At 41.1% G+C, this 17,627-nt stretch overlaps 1 protein-coding gene across 1 annotated transcript in view; it reads right to left on the bottom strand.

The window, feature by feature from the left end:
- Window positions 1–240: 240 nt before the first annotated feature.
- lama4 (laminin, alpha 4) overlaps window positions 241–17,627 on the bottom strand; it is a 32,693-nt gene continuing 15,306 nt past the window's right edge. The window contains exons 14-40 of the mRNA XM_054618669.1: window positions 16,084–16,200; window positions 15,380–15,528; window positions 14,467–14,608; window positions 14,285–14,378; window positions 14,064–14,180; window positions 12,907–13,092; window positions 12,593–12,732; window positions 11,295–11,459; window positions 9,728–9,873; window positions 9,299–9,461; window positions 9,066–9,199; window positions 8,221–8,392; window positions 7,805–7,936; window positions 7,563–7,705; window positions 6,044–6,173; window positions 5,621–5,758; window positions 5,228–5,361; window positions 4,785–4,949; window positions 4,038–4,191; window positions 3,759–3,937; window positions 3,441–3,630; window positions 3,168–3,323; window positions 2,212–2,371; window positions 1,580–1,707; window positions 1,404–1,497; window positions 938–1,057; window positions 241–844 (exon numbers count right to left, since the gene is read on the bottom strand). Coding sequence (XP_054474644.1) covers window positions 699–844; window positions 938–1,057; window positions 1,404–1,497; window positions 1,580–1,707; window positions 2,212–2,371; window positions 3,168–3,323; window positions 3,441–3,630; window positions 3,759–3,937; window positions 4,038–4,191; window positions 4,785–4,949; window positions 5,228–5,361; window positions 5,621–5,758; window positions 6,044–6,173; window positions 7,563–7,705; window positions 7,805–7,936; window positions 8,221–8,392; window positions 9,066–9,199; window positions 9,299–9,461; window positions 9,728–9,873; window positions 11,295–11,459; window positions 12,593–12,732; window positions 12,907–13,092; window positions 14,064–14,180; window positions 14,285–14,378; window positions 14,467–14,608; window positions 15,380–15,528; window positions 16,084–16,200 — 3,894 coding nt within the window. The 3' untranslated portion in view covers window positions 241–698. The remainder of the gene's footprint in view (window positions 845–937; window positions 1,058–1,403; window positions 1,498–1,579; window positions 1,708–2,211; window positions 2,372–3,167; window positions 3,324–3,440; window positions 3,631–3,758; window positions 3,938–4,037; window positions 4,192–4,784; window positions 4,950–5,227; window positions 5,362–5,620; window positions 5,759–6,043; window positions 6,174–7,562; window positions 7,706–7,804; window positions 7,937–8,220; window positions 8,393–9,065; window positions 9,200–9,298; window positions 9,462–9,727; window positions 9,874–11,294; window positions 11,460–12,592; window positions 12,733–12,906; window positions 13,093–14,063; window positions 14,181–14,284; window positions 14,379–14,466; window positions 14,609–15,379; window positions 15,529–16,083; window positions 16,201–17,627) is intronic.

The raw sequence follows: 17,627 nt of genomic DNA, 5'->3' as shown, positions 1-17,627 counted from the left end.
ATGAGAGACGTGTTGTGCAGAGATTTTATGAACATGTTATTTTAGGATTCTTAAAATATGACGGAAAAGTTGAGGAAAGGGCATAAATCATAAATCTATTGATTATTCTTTAAAGTATCCACATATATTTATTACTAATATTTTAAACATTCCTAAACAAGAACAAAAAGGCCATAAAAAACACATGAAATGTCCTCCGTTTTAGCGATCGCCCCTTAAATCAATATCCATACATGGTTGTAAAATATGTTTTATTTATCAGAAATAAAACAGTACAAAAAGAAACATTTTGAACATGAGCTTGTACAAAAGAAAATGTGTCATTGTAAGTATAAAGTGGGATGGTGGAACATAAAATGCATTAACATCTTTTATATAATGTAAAAAGTCTAAATCATGGATACACTGTAGGTTCCTCAGGATTGTTGTGAGCCTGGAATTTTCGTCTCATAAATTCTCTTTGGTTATTTTCAAATTTGGGGCAATTTGGTCTTATTCTTGGCATGAGACAGTTTCATGTAAAACAATAAAACAATGAAATAAAAAACAACAGTAGAAGAGAGAAACAATGACAAACATCTGAGTGAAAAGAACAGTGACGATACTTCTTTAAATGGTTATGTTAGACAGAGAGAACGTTTTTTTAACGTGTTTGGTCAGTGCTGTATTGTGGGATGGTGATGGCGTGGACGAAAGTGTTACGCTGCCGGACAGGTTCCAACGCTGACCGCCCCATGGACCAGAACGGCTTTGCTGAAGCTCACTCGGCTGTTATTGATGGTCAGGTTCCTCACGCAGCCCACGTAGGGCTTCCTGGTGGGGATGCTCTCTGGGAGGAAAAGATCTGACAGGGGGAGGAGTGCGTCGCATGATTACAGAGCTGTGATGATAGATGAGTTTAACAGCAGAAAATCAGGAAACGTGTTCCTGGGTTTACCTGGAGCTCCGCCAATGAACACTGGCTTCCTGGTATCTGTGGAGCTGGGGTCCAGAGGACCCACTACATGGTTGACCTCAGAGTCCACGTCCAGCTGGACGACGTTGGCGTCCCGAATCACTAAGATCAAGCAAGGATGAAATGCATTGGTTTAGACAAAATCAACCCAAACAAGCTGTCAAGAAGCTTATTTTAGAATGAACCCAAAGCACTGTGGCTTACTACGGAGAGTCTTCATCATTTTTAAAAGTATAAGTAATAATATTAGTATTCAGATACTTTACGTTGAAAAGTAGCAAAACCACACTATAAAATACTTAGTAACGAGTAAATAATTCATGAATTTAAAAGTTTACTTCAGTAGAAGTAAAGGAGTTTAATCATAAAAATATACTGTGCAAATATGACAAAAATATATATTTTTTATCAAAGTTACCGACTGTAGCTTTAATTAGGAAAATCTCACCAGTGATTCTGTGCCAGTTGCCAGAACACAGACCCTGTCTCGGTGACACCTTTGTGAAGAACTCATGAGACCCATCGTTCACAAGAACCACCACCTGGGAACACACACCAACACTGCATCCATACTTTTGAACGGAAGATCCAAATGTGTATGGTTTTTCTTTGCCAATCACTTACCGTCCCCTGATGAATGTACATAGTGAAATAGCCCTCCGCCGTGCGCACATTCAGCAGTACCCCCGACGCCACGCGGGGCCGCACCTCCATCACCAGCTCAAACCTCAGCCCGAGGTCAAATGTTTCATCTGAGGGAGAGAAGCAGAGCGAGAGAGATGAAGTGAGTTCTGGGTACCTCATCCACTCCGGGCCTCACCTCTCTGCCACATTAATCAGCCGTGTTTCTCTGCGGTGCGTGCACGTGTGAAATTACTCCGCTCGTCAACAGCTGCAGCTCAGTTCTCAAAGTTCCTTGGGGCCTTCACCCCCCCTCTCTCCCTCTGCTCTCCTTTCCCAGCAGAGACACAATTTCACCACGGTTGCACCGAGGTCATCAAGTTCTCCCACCCAACCAAACTCTCTCCGTGCACGCAGGGATGGTGAGAGACCAGTGGGGCTTGTGGGTTTTTTTCCAAAAGGGAATCTAACGAGCCGTGTAATATAACAGATGTTCAATTTGGCAAACAGTTGCCCGATGTAACATATGGGAAGAAAGATTGCACAGAATCAACTCTGTGCAATCTTTGCATTCATACAAAGAAGAGCATTCCTGTGTCTTTTGTCTCCCATAAACAAAACTGCTAGAAATGTACCCAGCACGACATATCCTCCTTCCTCTGAGAAGTATGTTCCGGCCTCAGAGAGTCCCTCGAAGCATTGGGTGACCCCAAACGTCTCTACCACGGAGGACAGCCTCTGCCCGTCCAGCTGAAGGTTCTTCAGGCAGCCGGTAAAGCTGTATGCAGAGTTCCTCTAAAGGGACACACGTAGAGACACATATGAGAATGTTGGATAAAAATGATGGGGTTATTCTTGGGAGCTTGATATTTCACTGATGAATGATTTGGAAGAAAAATAATTTCAATTCCTCTTACAAATGAAAAGTTAACTTCATACGAATTAAAACACATCCTTGCTCAGTTCAACTCAGGTTTTTTTGAAGACCAAATTTCATAAGAGCATTTGAGCCAGGGGCATTATGGGAAGAAATTAGAGGAGGACGGTTTTTATTTAGACTTTTGAGAATGTAAGACAGACGAAATGTCCAGAATAAAGTCAAACTCTCAGTAATTGTGCAGGACATAAGAAAGATTATTTATTGAGTTATAATAAAGTCAAATTGTTGGCGATAAAGTTGAAATATCACTTCGAGAATAAAGGTGAAATTATGAGAACAAAGTCGAAATGTTGACAGTAAAAGTTGAGATGTTGAGGGTTAAAGATGAAATATAAAAGAATGGGGTCAAAATGTTGAGAATAAGTCAAAATGTTGAAATAAAGTAGAATCGTTGACAATACTTTAGACTATATTCTCTAGATTTCAACTTTATTCTCGAAATGCAAAATAAATGTTCTCATTTTTGCCGCTTATGCATGTACAGTTTTTTGCAAAGGTTGCAAAAAACATGAATTAATAAATTGTCGAGATTTGTAAGAGGTTATACCTTTTTCAGCGCTACAGACCTTGATACAATATTCGTGTGTTTCAAATGACCCATGCTGTGTATGTTTTAATTGTTAAATCTCTCACATAAACTTGAATCCATACCTGAATATTCTTTTCGGCCCTCTCTGGAGGAACTCCCCCGACAAAGAGAGGACTGCTGACATGCCAGGAGATGTTGCCTCCCTGAGCTCTGTCTTCCAGCACCGTGAGCCCATCAATTATTAACCGCCCCATACTCCCATCACGGATAAAAACAACCTTCAGCAGGAAGAGAGAAAGAAATCATCACTGTAGAAATTGTTGACACAGAACTAAACGCGCATCCACCCATGCATACACGCAGTATTGACGGAAGAAATCCGTCTATGAACTCACATTGTGCCAAGCACCGTCGTTGTATTTCTCCACGCTCTTGATTTTGACTCTTTGGTCTGCTACGTTGAAGGTGTATACAAGCTTCCCGTGGGCCAGGAAGAGAGCCATGAAGTTGTCCTCTTGGACATCAGATACATAAAAGATGAGGCCAAAGGACGAGTGGGTCTTCAAAGACAAGGAGAAGTGGGACCTGGAAGGTGGTAGACGCATTAAGTCATGCGTGCAGACGCAAAGAAAACCCTTTAGAGAGTGCAGAGTGAGCTTTTGAAACACACTTGACCTTGAGGTCACTTGTAAAGAGTTCTTCGCTTGACATACCTCTTGGAGAGGGAGTCTGGGAGGTCTGCGTAGTGCTGCCTGCTGTTGGCGATGCCGCCGTAGTGGAAGGCTTGGCGGGTTGCTCTGGGACTTGAGGAGAAGTAGCATGGCTCTATGTTCAGCTCTGATGGCTCCTGGTCATCACTCCTCAGTTCCATCGGGCCCAGAGGGGGGCTAACCTGTGGGAGTATTTATTGAATGTCTGGATGATGCAGATCATTGCAAATAAATGACAAAGATCCCCCAAAAAAGCTAATGTTCCGGCACTCTTTGTTTTACCTTTTGTGGTTGGCCCTGTTCGGCTCTAGAAGTGTGTTCCCTTTGCCTTGACCGCAAAGCAGCAGGGGGGCGCTGGACTGGACAGTCCTGCAGGGACGTCTGGACCTTCTCTGTGTATCGCTGGAAGTCCTCCGGCTCAATGTCTCGGTCCTGTCTAAAGAAATACAGGTAGAAGGGGTGATTAAGAGGGAGTGCAAGAGTGCTAAACATGTAAGAGAGCTATCGACACACTAGCATGTCTCCATGATCCCTTTCATATTCCAAGGGTCTCATGTTCACCCATCCAGGGGGTTCTACCGAGAACCCTTTCATATTCATATGGTCTCATCTTCACCCACCCAGTGGGTTCTAGCAAGAAACCGTCCAACCCACAACACTCATAGATCACAATCACAGTGTTTCGGGGTGTGGACTGGAAGGATCTTTTAACACCCATGCTTTCAACTATACTAAAATAACTCTTTCTTCCAAAAAAAGGTTATTTGGATGAGATGGGTTATTAATGGAGCCCTTAGTCTTAAAAAGAACCCTTGAGGCCCCTTTCTTCAAATAAAGTTTATTCAGAAGCCAATGGTTCTTGGTAGAACTTCAACCCTGCAGGAGGATTCAGCCCAAATCCTCGATTAGAAAGATCTCAATGTTGCAGTGATGTGAAGTGAAGGATTTGGCCTAGTGTAACCTGTAAGATAAATCAGTTTCAATCCCCTCTTGCTTTAGGCTGTAGTGACTGTTTCTGTGGGGATTTACCTGTTGATGTAGGCGTAGCTGATGCAGCCTGTGAAGTTCTTGAAGCTGCTGCTTGGCGACCCTCCGTAGTAGAAGGTCTTCACAGCAGAACCTGATGAGGATCTTGTGGCAGATGATGGACGTTTCTTCTCTTGCTTGTCTTTGTCATCCACCAATAGTGAATACCTAAGGTGAACAATTCAACCAGTCAGTCATTTAATTGTGACACTTATTGTTATTTTGCTATAGTATAGGCCAAATAAATATTAAAACATACTTTAATCAAATAGAATTTCTAACATGGAGGCTCTAAGAGGAGTTTAACACTCCCCATGTTCCTAAATGTATGTCTAACGTCATACAATTGAAAAGAAACAGGTAGTAGTGAAACTCAAAATCCAACACAGCTGTGCACAAAAGGAAGCTGTCGGCAGGACATTGCAGCTGCAAACTTAAATACTTACTTCTGATTGTTTACTGAGGCCACTAAGAAGTGTGTCCTTCCATCATTGTATTGTTTCTTGTGCGATTTAACCCGAGTGCCTCTGGAGTTCAGCACCACAGCTCCATTCTCCATAGAGATACTGAACTCATCAGACTGAAGTGGGAGAAAATAAGGTAATAGCTATTACATGACAGCACAATTACAAATTATTTCAGAAATATTCAATGTGATATTCTTGATATGTCTTTTTATGACTAAATCATACTTGTGCTTATCCTTATTTGAACCCCAAATCCTTGCAAATCGCAAATTGCACAAAAAAAACCCCCACCCACCCATGTACATTTTTGCATTATACAACTTTCAATTAGTTTTGCCCCCCAGTTGTATAAAAACAAAGATTTGCATATACCCCTTCACTCAGATAGAACAGGAGTCCGGTGGGCTGCAGCGTTCTAAAGTTGAGTCCTCCCTCAAAGGTGTCAAAGGGTGAAATCTTTGCTGTGGATCCCAGGTAGCTCTCTCCGGTGAAATAGGCTTTACGGGACATCTGTCAATATAAAAACACAACTCACTTTCATCACCCGTTACCTTTCACTTTGCGTTTAGCTTACGGTTCTGTAATCCCCCAGTTGGAACCATGTTTAACTCACGTGAGAGCTGTTTAACTAGAACAACCAAATCTTTTTTTCTCAATTGAGACTAAAAGTTTGTATGCAGATGTAGGTTTTACTTATTGTAGGACTCATCATCTGATTTGGTATTGGTCCTATAGGGATATATGCAGTGCATTATCGCTGACGACAGTAAGTAAAAGGGTGGAGGGAACACTTACAAAGGACTCCTCAGGGCAGCCGCTGCTGATGCCAATGGTGCCAGGCTCCTCCAGTAGATTGAAGTCTTTTTTCTGGAACTGGAAACCTCTCACACAGCCTTTCAAGGCCACGACAGCAGACAGCTCAGGCCTGTGGGGATACACATTTTGTCACCATCTTATTATGAATTTCTAAGCTGCACTAGTAACGTTATCTATATAGAAATACGTGTCCTGGCAAATTGCAAAGGGGTTTCTCATACTCAGTTACCTATCTTCCCCATACATAGAGAGAGTTACTGAAAGGAAATATCTTGACGAACATAAAATGTTTTTCATCTGATTTTAATTTTTCAAGCTGTAGAAATAGACTTTTTGGACACTTTGAGGCAAAAGAAGTCAACAACGAACACAAAAAAGCTAGCAGTTAGCAAACAGTTGCCTATTTACACATCAAGCAGACAGTGCAACGGTCATTTGGAGTTGTGTTGATGGCCACCTGTTGAATGTAAACTCCCTTTTAGCTCTGGTTTGGTTCCTTCCGACATCTGAATAAAATACATTTGCTCTTAAACTGCTAGTGGATATAGTCACTTTCACCCATTGCTTGGTGGAACACGGTTTTGAAGCCCGGAGTTAGTTTTTTTGCCACCATCTTTTTTTTGGAAGGTACCTTTAGCAACTAACGCTAGCTGGCTAAATAAGCAAGGTGCATCCATAATTCATGTTAACTTGGATACCACTTGGGATGCTAATTTTGGCTAGAGTGAACTTACTAAACTAAACTTTTTACCAACATTTTTTACCGTTATAGCGAAGTGACCACACCTCTAATCATACATAACATATGCCTTAATACCATTTATGGTGGTGAGTTATATAATAATTCACCCCCAGTAAAGTCATAAACTGGGATATTAGCGAAAGAGACCAAAACGTTTTTTGGCGCCTGGCTGCAAACATGTTTATTTATAAAGAAGTGGGGCATTTGAACATGGGGGTCTATGGAGATTGACTTGCTTTTGGAGCCGGCATAAATTGGCCATTAGGGGAACTGCAACTTCTGGCAGTTCCGCGTTGGCTTCCTTTCTCAGCATCCGCAGGTTGCCACGTGTTTGAGACATGAATGCTAATGACTTATCAGTACCTTAGAGGAAAAGTTTGCGCACAGCTTCTGCAGAGCGGCAGAGATCATTTACAGAGCATGCAGACTGCTCTGTGTCTGCCGGATAGGTAAATGACAAGCGTTTGCTAAACACATTTGTGATAGCAATTTTACATGATAGTAGATGCATTTCAATACTGAGTTTACAGCGTGTTCCTACTCTATTAGTGCAGCTTTTACAGCAGTGAGCAACTGTCTCATCCAGAGTAGTTGAACTTTTTCAAAAATGGAATATGTTGCTCTCAGCTGCCACTTGGGGCCAAAGGGTGATGGCCAGTTCAGCTTTGAAGTGTTTTGGTCTACACACAAGAAACATACTGTGAATGCAGTTCCTGTTGGGAACAATATGTTTGGTTGCAAGTATATTTAACCTACCTGGATTTGAGAAGGCTCGAGGGAGCCCCTCCGATGTATATATCAGAGAACGGCAGCGTGGTTTTTGGATTCTCCAGTGATTTAACGTGGCTCTTGTCCACCAGTAGGATGACCTTCTTTGACTGATGGTAGATCACTGACACCTGTGCAAAAGGCCCAACGCGACAGTTAAAACGTCACATAACTTATTCACAAGCTGAAGTTGAAATTGTCTAAATTCTAAATGAGAAGAGGGAATCTACCTCATGGTATCTTGCGTCATTTATTTGCATCTTTGGTGTGTTATTCTCAATAAGTTGTGGCCCATTGCTGAAGCCAAAGTCGTACATTAGGCGCAGGAAGCCATTCTTTAACTCTAAAAGGAAGAAATTATCCTGAAAAGAAGAAGTTAAAATACATCAGGATTTGCCAGTGACATTTCATTTACATTGAACAATGAACTGATCAACTAACTATACAGTATTTCTACAAGACAAGGTATTTGTCAATGTGCACAAGCTCAGGCTGCAGGCTAATCCTCTCATTCTGTGCCAGCTAATGTATATTGCTATCTGGCTGCTTAATATGATCTTTTATATCGGCATTTCCACCGTGCGCAACCGAAAATATACTGAAGAGGTTAAAGAATGAAGCACATTTAAACAGCCTTTAGACTTACCCCATTGGCCATGAGCAAAAGGACACCATTGTTTGCGACAGTTCGCACTGCAATATCAAATCTTGTGACGACACCAAATTTGCCCCTCCTTTCAATATCCTTGATGAGTGCGTAGCCCGTTCCATCAAACAGGTAGCTGGCAATGCTACTCTGGGAAAATGCCAACTTGTACCTGAGAGCAGAAGGAGAAATGTTATTTCCAAACATACTTTTTGATGTTTTCATAATGCAGAAGGTGTCATCTTGTTTGGATGTATCATTTGTAAATCAACAAGGACAAAAAGTATAAAATGAGGGCTGGATTACTAAAAATTACCCAGAAAGTGGCAGGTTTACTGAACGCCAATTGGTTCTGTTCATTTGATTGATAGCTAATTTGTTAGGGAATTTGCACCACTAAATTGCAGTATCAACTAAGCAACAAAATCTAGTTTTAAAGGCTTAAAGTGGCAATATGACTTTTCAAGTGGAAACAATGTTTTTTAGCACTCTCCCTAATTGTCTCCCCCATCAACGGGGGCCCTTTTGGATTGTAGAGTGTCCATAGTAAACACTATTCCAGTTGTTCCACTATTAGCCATTTCCACAGTCTGGTGATACCTACAGTATGCTATTTTTTTTAAGTTGCCTATTATCTCTTTTATTGTGAAAGGTAAGAACGTAAGGAGTATAGCTGTAGTGCAATGCCGATAAGTCTGTAGACTTCTGTGTGCACTGTACTTGGAATTTGGAGGTGACAGGGCACATGAACAGTCCAGTTTAGGTAGGTGGCAAGGATGGGGTCAGTGTGGGCCCAACAGCAATTTTTGGCCCCAGGGCCCTAATCATGAAATTGTGTACTGTACCTGGGGCAAGGCGTTGATGTACTGACATCCATTTTGTGAGTCTCTTTGAAATGGTACAGACTGATCACGTCGTTGTTCAGCGAACCCAACTCAATGCAGCCCACAAAAGGAGCTAGACTCAGAGGAGGTGGAAGCTGAATAATTAAATATAAAAGAATGTCATCATTTAGGAAAAAAACATTTGATTAAATAAGGATTTATGTGTACTTAGGTATGTTTGTAAAAGGCATTACCCTGACGTCTGGTGGGACACCACCGACAAAGAACACTATATCCTTGGGGTCGATGTCAAACAGCGAGTCAGTGCCTGGAGCTTCTCCTTTCTGGATGAACTTCTGCTCGTCGGCGGAGCTCTGGCTGGGGATGGTCAGGAAGACTTTTCCATGTTTGCCCAGCCTGCAAGCAAGGAGCACAAAGGAGCACAGACATTTTAACAGCCATAACCTGCTGACATATTGTCTTTCAGTGGCTGTATTGGGCTCAGTTTTAAAGCTACTTGTATCATATACTACTAGATGATCTAAGAAATTCATTGGAATCAACCATGTTATGCTAGCTCATCGGGAAGAAGGCTAAATAACGCTTGCTAAACTTATCTTGGCCTCTCGCCTCAACATATGTTGGGTATCCACAGCCCAAACACTTTCATTAACGTATATTACCTCTCCACTTTGATGTAGTTGAAGACTGCTGGCCACTGGCTGACAGGCTTTGAACCCAATGGGATCTCAACATCTTCACCCCCGAGGTTGTACACATAAACCAGGTTGTCATTCTTGATAGCCAGTCCCATGTAGTCTTTCCTACCCTGTGAGCAAAAAAAAAAAGCCTCAGGGTGAGTTCAAAGCCTGTTCATTTTCCCATCATGGCCTTTATTTAGTCATTTGACAACGGCTCACCACTGCTGTATGAGTTTCCAACAGAGAAATGATCATATTTTATCTTATTCAACCTTGGAATATAATGGGTTGACAAACAGAAACATCCTTCATTTGAGACTACCTATTGGGCTCTTGCTGAAGGCATTATTCCACACTGAAAAGCTGTAGAAAACACCACTGCATAGATTACAGGGGCAGGGAAATCACCAGGGTGAAGTGTGGTTAAAGAGAACAAGGAGGCCTCACATTGGGTATCTGCAGTGTTACCGTGCCCCGGTGGGAGTGGGCTAACAGTATTTATGTAAATGAACTCCAACTTTGAAGGCACACACATGCACTATTGTAACAGGCGTCTCTTGGAGACCTTTTGAAAGGGCAACTGTGCGCTTTCAAAGCCTGTCATTCCTGCCGCCATGATCACAACAAACTATTCATGTCCACAAGCAATTCTCTGCCTTTCATCTTTGCCTTGGGCTTCTAGGTGCAAGTTTGTGAGAGTTTCAGCAGCAGATCTGGGCCACATACCCGCCCTAAAAACCTCCTCGCTAACTATCGTAGTGCCTACTCAACACATACAACACGGAGGAATGACCAGGTTGTTCACTTTTTTACCACTACTAATAAGGGTTCCAAAAGGGTTCTTCCTGAAGAGCTCAGGTTTATCCAGGACAATTTCGTTTTTTTTCAGAAATTGTTATTAAAGGTTTCTTTTTAAGACTAAGGGTTCCATTAAGGGTTCATATCAAGAACCCTTTTTGGAAAAATAAAGTTTTCAAGGATTGTTGAAAGCATGGTCGTTAAAAGATACTCCTAGACCAGACACTGCTAAATAGAGTCTCATGAGGTATCTTGGGTTCTAGATGAAACCCTTGTGATATAAAAGGGTACTCTGTAGAATTCTCTGGGTGGGTTCTTGTTAGCACCCTAAGAAGGTACAAAGGTTCTGGACAAAACCTCCAGAGGGGGTTCTGGGTTGAACAATTACACCATAGAAGGGTTCTTTGTAGAACCCCCCCATAGGGGGTTCAGGGTGAAACCCTTCACAGATGGCTCTAAATATACCCCTTTGTGTTGGGTTCTAGATAGACCCTCTGAAAGGGTTCCCTGTTGAACCTTGGTAGAAGGTTATTTCACGGACAAGCCGACAAACCTTATTGGTTCTAGTTTATTTCTTAGAGTGAAGAGTTGTGAGCTAAATGTACATGACATGTAGTTCCCCATAAGTGCTTTTACGGGATGTAATGGCTCCCATCTGTATCCACTTAGCATCCTGGTAGGTATTTGTTTTATAGTAACTGATTACCCCAAAAGGCATAAGAACCAAATTAGTTTTCCCTGGATTCCTCACATTTCTGTCTCCCAAGTATAAGATGAAACGGTCCTCTATGGGATCCTTGTCAGGGTCCACTCTAATGAACAGGCTGATGGATGTCACCGTCTTCAGGTCTTCCAGGTTGCCGTGAGGATGAACCTCCACTGAGGACTGACCGTTGAATTGCATGGACACTTGGACCTGGGGTAGAAAAAAAAACCAGAATGACTTAGAGCCTATGGTGACATCAACATCAGTTTGAGTACCATCAATTTCAAATTTCATGTTAAAAAAATCTGTTCAAAATAGGTATGCACCGATCTGACTTTTTAAGTCACAATACCAATGCCTTTCTTTTTTGTGTAACATGACATCAGGCTTAAACATTGCTTTGCTTTCCTAACTTTGTAAAACTAAATGTCACAAATAAATACATATAAATATACTATATTGTTCTCCATTAAACTAATTGTATCCACTATAAGATCGGCCTATTGTCACCAATACCCAATCCAGCTATTGGAGCAAGTTTTGAACCGATAACTGGTGAGTAAATGGGACAGTTCTAAAGCTGACTGTCCTAAATATAGGTCTGGTGCTGTAGGACAACCGAAACAACGCTTCGCCATTTCTTTTTCTCTAAGTGAGGAAATAGAATCTTCTCAGTTAGCAGTATCCGGATGAAATTAGGATATCCATTTTTTAAGGATTTGAAGTTCAAATCATCACTTTAAAATATGTCATGTAATAGAGCCAATAAAAACAAAGTGTTCATATTGATATTTATGGTGTGTTGATTGATTCAGAAGGTCAACTCATGCATTGAGTAACACGCAAAAAAACATATACACTTAAACAGAAGCCTTTGAGCGGCCCGGTGAAATTAAGTTAGCTTGACTTCTACCTGCAGTAAAACAATTCTTAGACTGGATCTTTTGAATGCTTTTGGCTTTAGGCTTTATTGTCTTGGCAAAAGTAAGTAAATAAAATCAATCCAACACAAATTACTGGAGTTCCTTTACATATAATGCTTAATGCCATGTTAACTACAATCTAATACATCCATCATAGTGGTTTACACTACTTGGCCAGATGTTTGGCTAACTGCCGCATAATATTCTCAACATGATGAAACTATTCATGAAGTCCGTCTAACATTTGAACGTGTTGTCACTTATGGTTGACTAATGGATGTTAACTTGCCAACCTAGGAGCGCAGCTTAAATAGCCTTCAAAACGAGCGACAAGCACCTCTCTTAAATTGAAACAAATAGCACTACACACTTGGTCCCTAATTGACCATATTGTAGGCATGTTCGAAATGATGAACTCACTTTATTGGCCACACTTCTGGCTTGAGCTATTAGCTCTCTGATCCTTATGATGTTGGTGGTCACGTTGTTGACAGGCTTCTTCTCCTCCACCCCCTTCAGCTTGTCCAGAAGCTTGGGAACGAGTACATTCAGGTTCTCCACTAAAAAGTACATTGATAGAGAGAAACAAGATAATTTAAACAGGATAAAATGTACAAAAAGACTTAAGAAAACTGATAAAAACATAAAATTGCAAACAGAGTTAATACATTTTGGAGTTACTGTTAAATTTCCTACTGAGGACCTTTAAAATATCCAAGAAGCAGTAAACATACCTGCTTCCCCGGCAGACAGGACGGCCTGTTCATAAGCAGTTGTAGAGTATTCGTTGTTTCTCATGTTGTTGGCCCACACCTCCACCTTGGTGCTGATGGGGTTGATGGTTTGAAGGACCTCCGCTGAGCGGTTGAGAGTCCCCTCAGAAACGTTCAGGGTAAACTCCAGTCGCTGTGGTGTTCTGTCTGGAATGAAGGCAAAGGGTGACAGAGAGTTAATTCTGATACACTATGTCAAGGTCTATATAATGTATCTCATGGGCCTATAGGAAAGGTGACCTGTTAAAACCCAATTAAAATGGTCAGATCTTCTAACTGACCAAAAACAGACAGATAGCATAAAACCTGGGCAAATAACACCAAATCTATGTGTGCAGCTAGATATGACTAGGTACGTGAGAAATTATGATTTTCTTTCTTTTTCTTTTGCAATTTGGGTAAACCCATCCCGCTTCACTTCCGACTCTTCTGATATCGACTCCGCTTGGCAACCTTTAGCATCTGTATGAGATACACCCAGATTTTAAGTAACTCCAATGTAATCCCATCCACATCAGTATCAGACGCTCAGAGCAAATTACGTAGTATAGAGTTAGGCCGCGTAGGGCGGGTGGGAGTATGGGATGACTTTCACCCAGGAGACCATTGTTCCTGTCTGGCAGTGTAAGTTCAATTATTTTAACTTACTTTTGCTACGCCAACTAACGCCAGATAGGTTATAAACATACTTATTTTAACCCATACTGCAATTTTTCCTAAGTTTAACCTAGTGGTTTGTTGCGTAAGTAAACCTAAAAGGTACGTTAACCAACGTTGGAATTTCTTTTTTAAAAGACACTATGCATGTAACGAGCTGAAACCAACACTCTGTCCCTGTTTCCAAAACTGATGCAAGTGGAATCCATAGTGCGTCATATTTGACGAGTTGGGAGTGAGAACGTATTGGTGAAACAACCCTTTAATTCAAACAAAGAAAGAGAAGTCTAACAGGAACTACACTTGTGGTTTCCATTTCCCCCCTGTGTTTGTGCTAAGCTAGGCTAAGCACATCGCTGACTATCCTCTGTACTGCACACACAGATTGGAAATTGGATTTTCTCATCTGTCTGTGGGTTTGAGAGCAAAGCAATTTTTAGAATAACCAAGTATTGTCTTACCTGCATGAATTCCACTGATATCCTCCACTATTTCTGCAAGTTTTTTGGTGTTTTTATCCATGGTCTCTTTGGTCTCTTCGATGTATTTCATCTTGTCAATCACCTCGGCTTCAACCTCTGTTGCAGGGACATACGGGAAAAGTCAAAGTGACTTCAGATAGTGGACACATTAACAATGAAAAAAGAAGGAACAGATATCTTATTCTGTGACAGCACAATACCTTTTTGTTCAGAATGTAATGAAACAGACTCCTTGAAAACGTTGTCGCTCTGTGTTACCAGGTACCCAAGCTGCATATTGATCCCAGTGATGGCCTGAAACACAGAATATATGAAAACAAAGCCACATAATTGACAGCTATTACAGTGAATGTATACGGGGTATTTCTGCGATACAACATACATCTTCAGCTCGTTGGGATAAGTTGTGGGTGGTGAGCGAGGTGATGTTGGCATCGTCAATGTATTTCACTATGTTGTTGTAGACGTTGGCGGCACTTATGGCTTTCTGCACAAAGCCATTGGCGTCACTCTCTCTCAGATCCCTGGTGGAGATAGGATGATAGATGTTGCAGTCTAACTTGAAATCAATATCAATATATCTATATATCTATATATCTATATATATATATCAAATATTATTAACAATGGATCACATGACTATATTGAAAAACCCGGGAACTGCTAACAAAACAAGTTGCCTAGACTATATAACTCTTCCAAGTTTTAATTGTTGTTACATGTCAGCCAGTATTGGGTATGTTTCATGTTGTCTGAAGACAAAGACAAGCATTCACATTTCCAGAACCCATTTAGAGCAAAAAACCGACTGTGAAAACTTTTTTATCAAATTTGAGGAAGTTTTTTATCAAATTTCAATTCAGCTTTTCTAATGCAGTACTTCAAAATGCACATACAAATACATCAATGGGAACACAGATATTGCTGCCCTGTGTATATGTTCCACCATTACCATTAAGACACATTGTTTACTTTCCATTAATACATACACATTTAAATGTATACAAATACTAACTATTGCATGGAATGTGTACAAATTTGCGCCTGAAAATAGTCCCCCCACAAATGCACTGTATGGAGTACTCATGTGCAGGTTTCTTAAAATTAGAGTGACTCAGTAGAATTTTACTGAGCTTTTTAAAATAAATAAACTTGAACCTATATTTCATTTTAAAAGGTTTTCATTTTTCAGTGCCACAGACATGGCAGAGAAGTCTTAAAAGGATGGACTAATGCTTTGTTGCTTTTGCTCTCTTCATTGGTTTGATAATTTGTAACTCATAAGTCTAACTCACTCCTCCAATGCGTTGGCCTGTCTGTCCAGCTCGTCGGCGTGCTCATCGGCCCTCTGCACCAGATCTCTGTCAGCCAGCGAGAGACGCTCTGTCTTCTCAATCAGTCTTTTGCTGGCGCCATCGATCGCCGCATGGTATTCTGTCACGTTCTGCACAGACGTACACGTGCAAACACACAGACAAAAATACATTTAATTTACTATTTGCAAGGACGTTCCACTGCTTTGCATTCAGGTTCCCCAGTAGTATCTGTAGAGGTGCTTTTCTTACATCCTCAGAAAGTTTATTTAGAGCCAAGCTAACATTGTTACCTCAGGATAATTGTAATTCACAGAGTAACTCAATACAGAGCTACTTGACTAAAAAGGGAGAGCTGTTTGAGAACACAGCTTATTCAATCTCTGGCATCCACAAATTGCTTCCAAATCAAATTGGCCAGTTTCAGATAGGACACGGGCTGCGTCTCAGAGAATCCATTTCATGAATAAATTCAATGCAATCTCTGAGATACTGCGGCCCCATATCTCAGTCTATTAGATTATGAAACATAACCCCCCACTCAGTGAGCCATAAAGAAAACCTGAGCATCATTGGACAGCAGGGAGCCAGAGATTTCTTTCCATTCTAACAACCGACCCCTGCTAATGAAAACACCACAGGTCCCACCTGACAGTACTAGGTCCTCGCAGTCATGTGGGCCTCACCTGCACCATGGCATCCACCTCAGCCACAGTCCTCTCTGTTTCAGAGATGGAGCCTTTGGCTATTTCCAGCGTATCATTGACAGCAGCATGGTCCTCTGTCAGCCTCTGCTGCTTCGCCTGGGGACCCAAGAAAATAAAGATGATTAGATGTAGCCACAATTCATGCTTTAGAACTAGGATAAAGTAGAGATCCATATGAAATGAAAAGGTGATCTCCATGTTGCAAATACATGTTTAGGGTCTTGGCCATTGAGACACCCTGAAACACTATCTTTAAAGCAATGGTTTGTCATTAAGGCAAAATCACTATTTTTTCACTCTGTGTGTTAAGTTTGGAGCTAGAGCTGGGATGCGATTATCTTAGCTTAGTATGAAGACTTGAAGCAATGTGAAATAGCTAGGATGGCTTTGTCTCCCCAGGCTTCCAGTCTTTATGCTACACTAGGCTAACCACCTCCTGGTTCCAGATCCATATTCAACACACCAGCCTGGTCTCCTATACAAATTTCATAAATACATTTCTAATCATAGTCTGCAGAAGGCCATGTAGGGAGGAAGTTTGGGTGGGTCAAACAGATACAGGACTTTCACCCAGGAGACTGTTGTTCATGTCCCCTGTGGAATCAAAAGTTAACACTGACTTATTGTAATTTACTTAACAGACGTACTTGTTTTAAGTCAAACCATTGCTAAATACAACCAAGTAGATTTGTTGCATTTTTCTTTTGATTTGGTTCAATTGTTATAAAAAAAAATGCCACCATAATCCGTTAGTATAACAGTTCAAGATTTTACTTGTATTACTAATTAATTCCAGAGATGTACAACACCATGTTGGTATTAATAGAAGAAAAACAGTGGTATTGGAGCATCATGGTGGCCTAGTGGTTAAGACACATACGATACAACCTTAATTTTCCCTATTTATTTTCAAGCCTGGGACTTTTGTTGCATGGCCTGTCCCTCTTTCTGTACTGGCAACAATTCAATAAAGGTAAGAATTCCGAAAAACTGTGTCCAGCTATAACTGCCCAGATATACTTGTTGTAGCTTTTATAGTGCTTCATATTTTATATTGCTTATAACACATTTCTGTAATGTTTAATGAGCAGGTTCTTCTCATAGAAGGCATGTGATTGTTGGAGATAGTTTACAGTACCCAAACCCCACCTTTAATGTAACCGCATGACTGAGTATGGCACAATGGTGTGATCCTTTGATTGGCCGTGTGCACACTGTGGCTGCAGCTGGTGTCCACCGGTCTGTGCTGAAGCTAGGAGGAGCCCCAGATTAGTAGGGGCTCCATGTTTGGTTAGTGCACCATTCAAAGCATTGATTTACAGCAGGGATCCTGATCATGGAGATCTCCACTCTTGATAACACAAATGCAACCAAAAAATACACAAACACAGGGCTGGGGAAATATTGCCATTTATGTCCACCCTTGCAGGTTTGTTCTGCGCTACAACTACTACTACTTTATTCCCCAAATAAATCTAATGTAATTGAGTATATCTTCTGCTGTTGGCCTACTATTCAAATGT

The sequence above is a fragment of the Anoplopoma fimbria genome, chromosome 18 (assembly GCF_027596085.1).
Source record: "Anoplopoma fimbria isolate UVic2021 breed Golden Eagle Sablefish chromosome 18, Afim_UVic_2022, whole genome shotgun sequence".
Classification (NCBI taxonomy): domain Eukaryota; kingdom Metazoa; phylum Chordata; class Actinopteri; order Perciformes; family Anoplopomatidae; genus Anoplopoma; species Anoplopoma fimbria.
The sequence above is the reverse complement of the archived record's forward strand: the minus strand, read 5'-3'. Positions and strand labels throughout refer to the sequence as shown.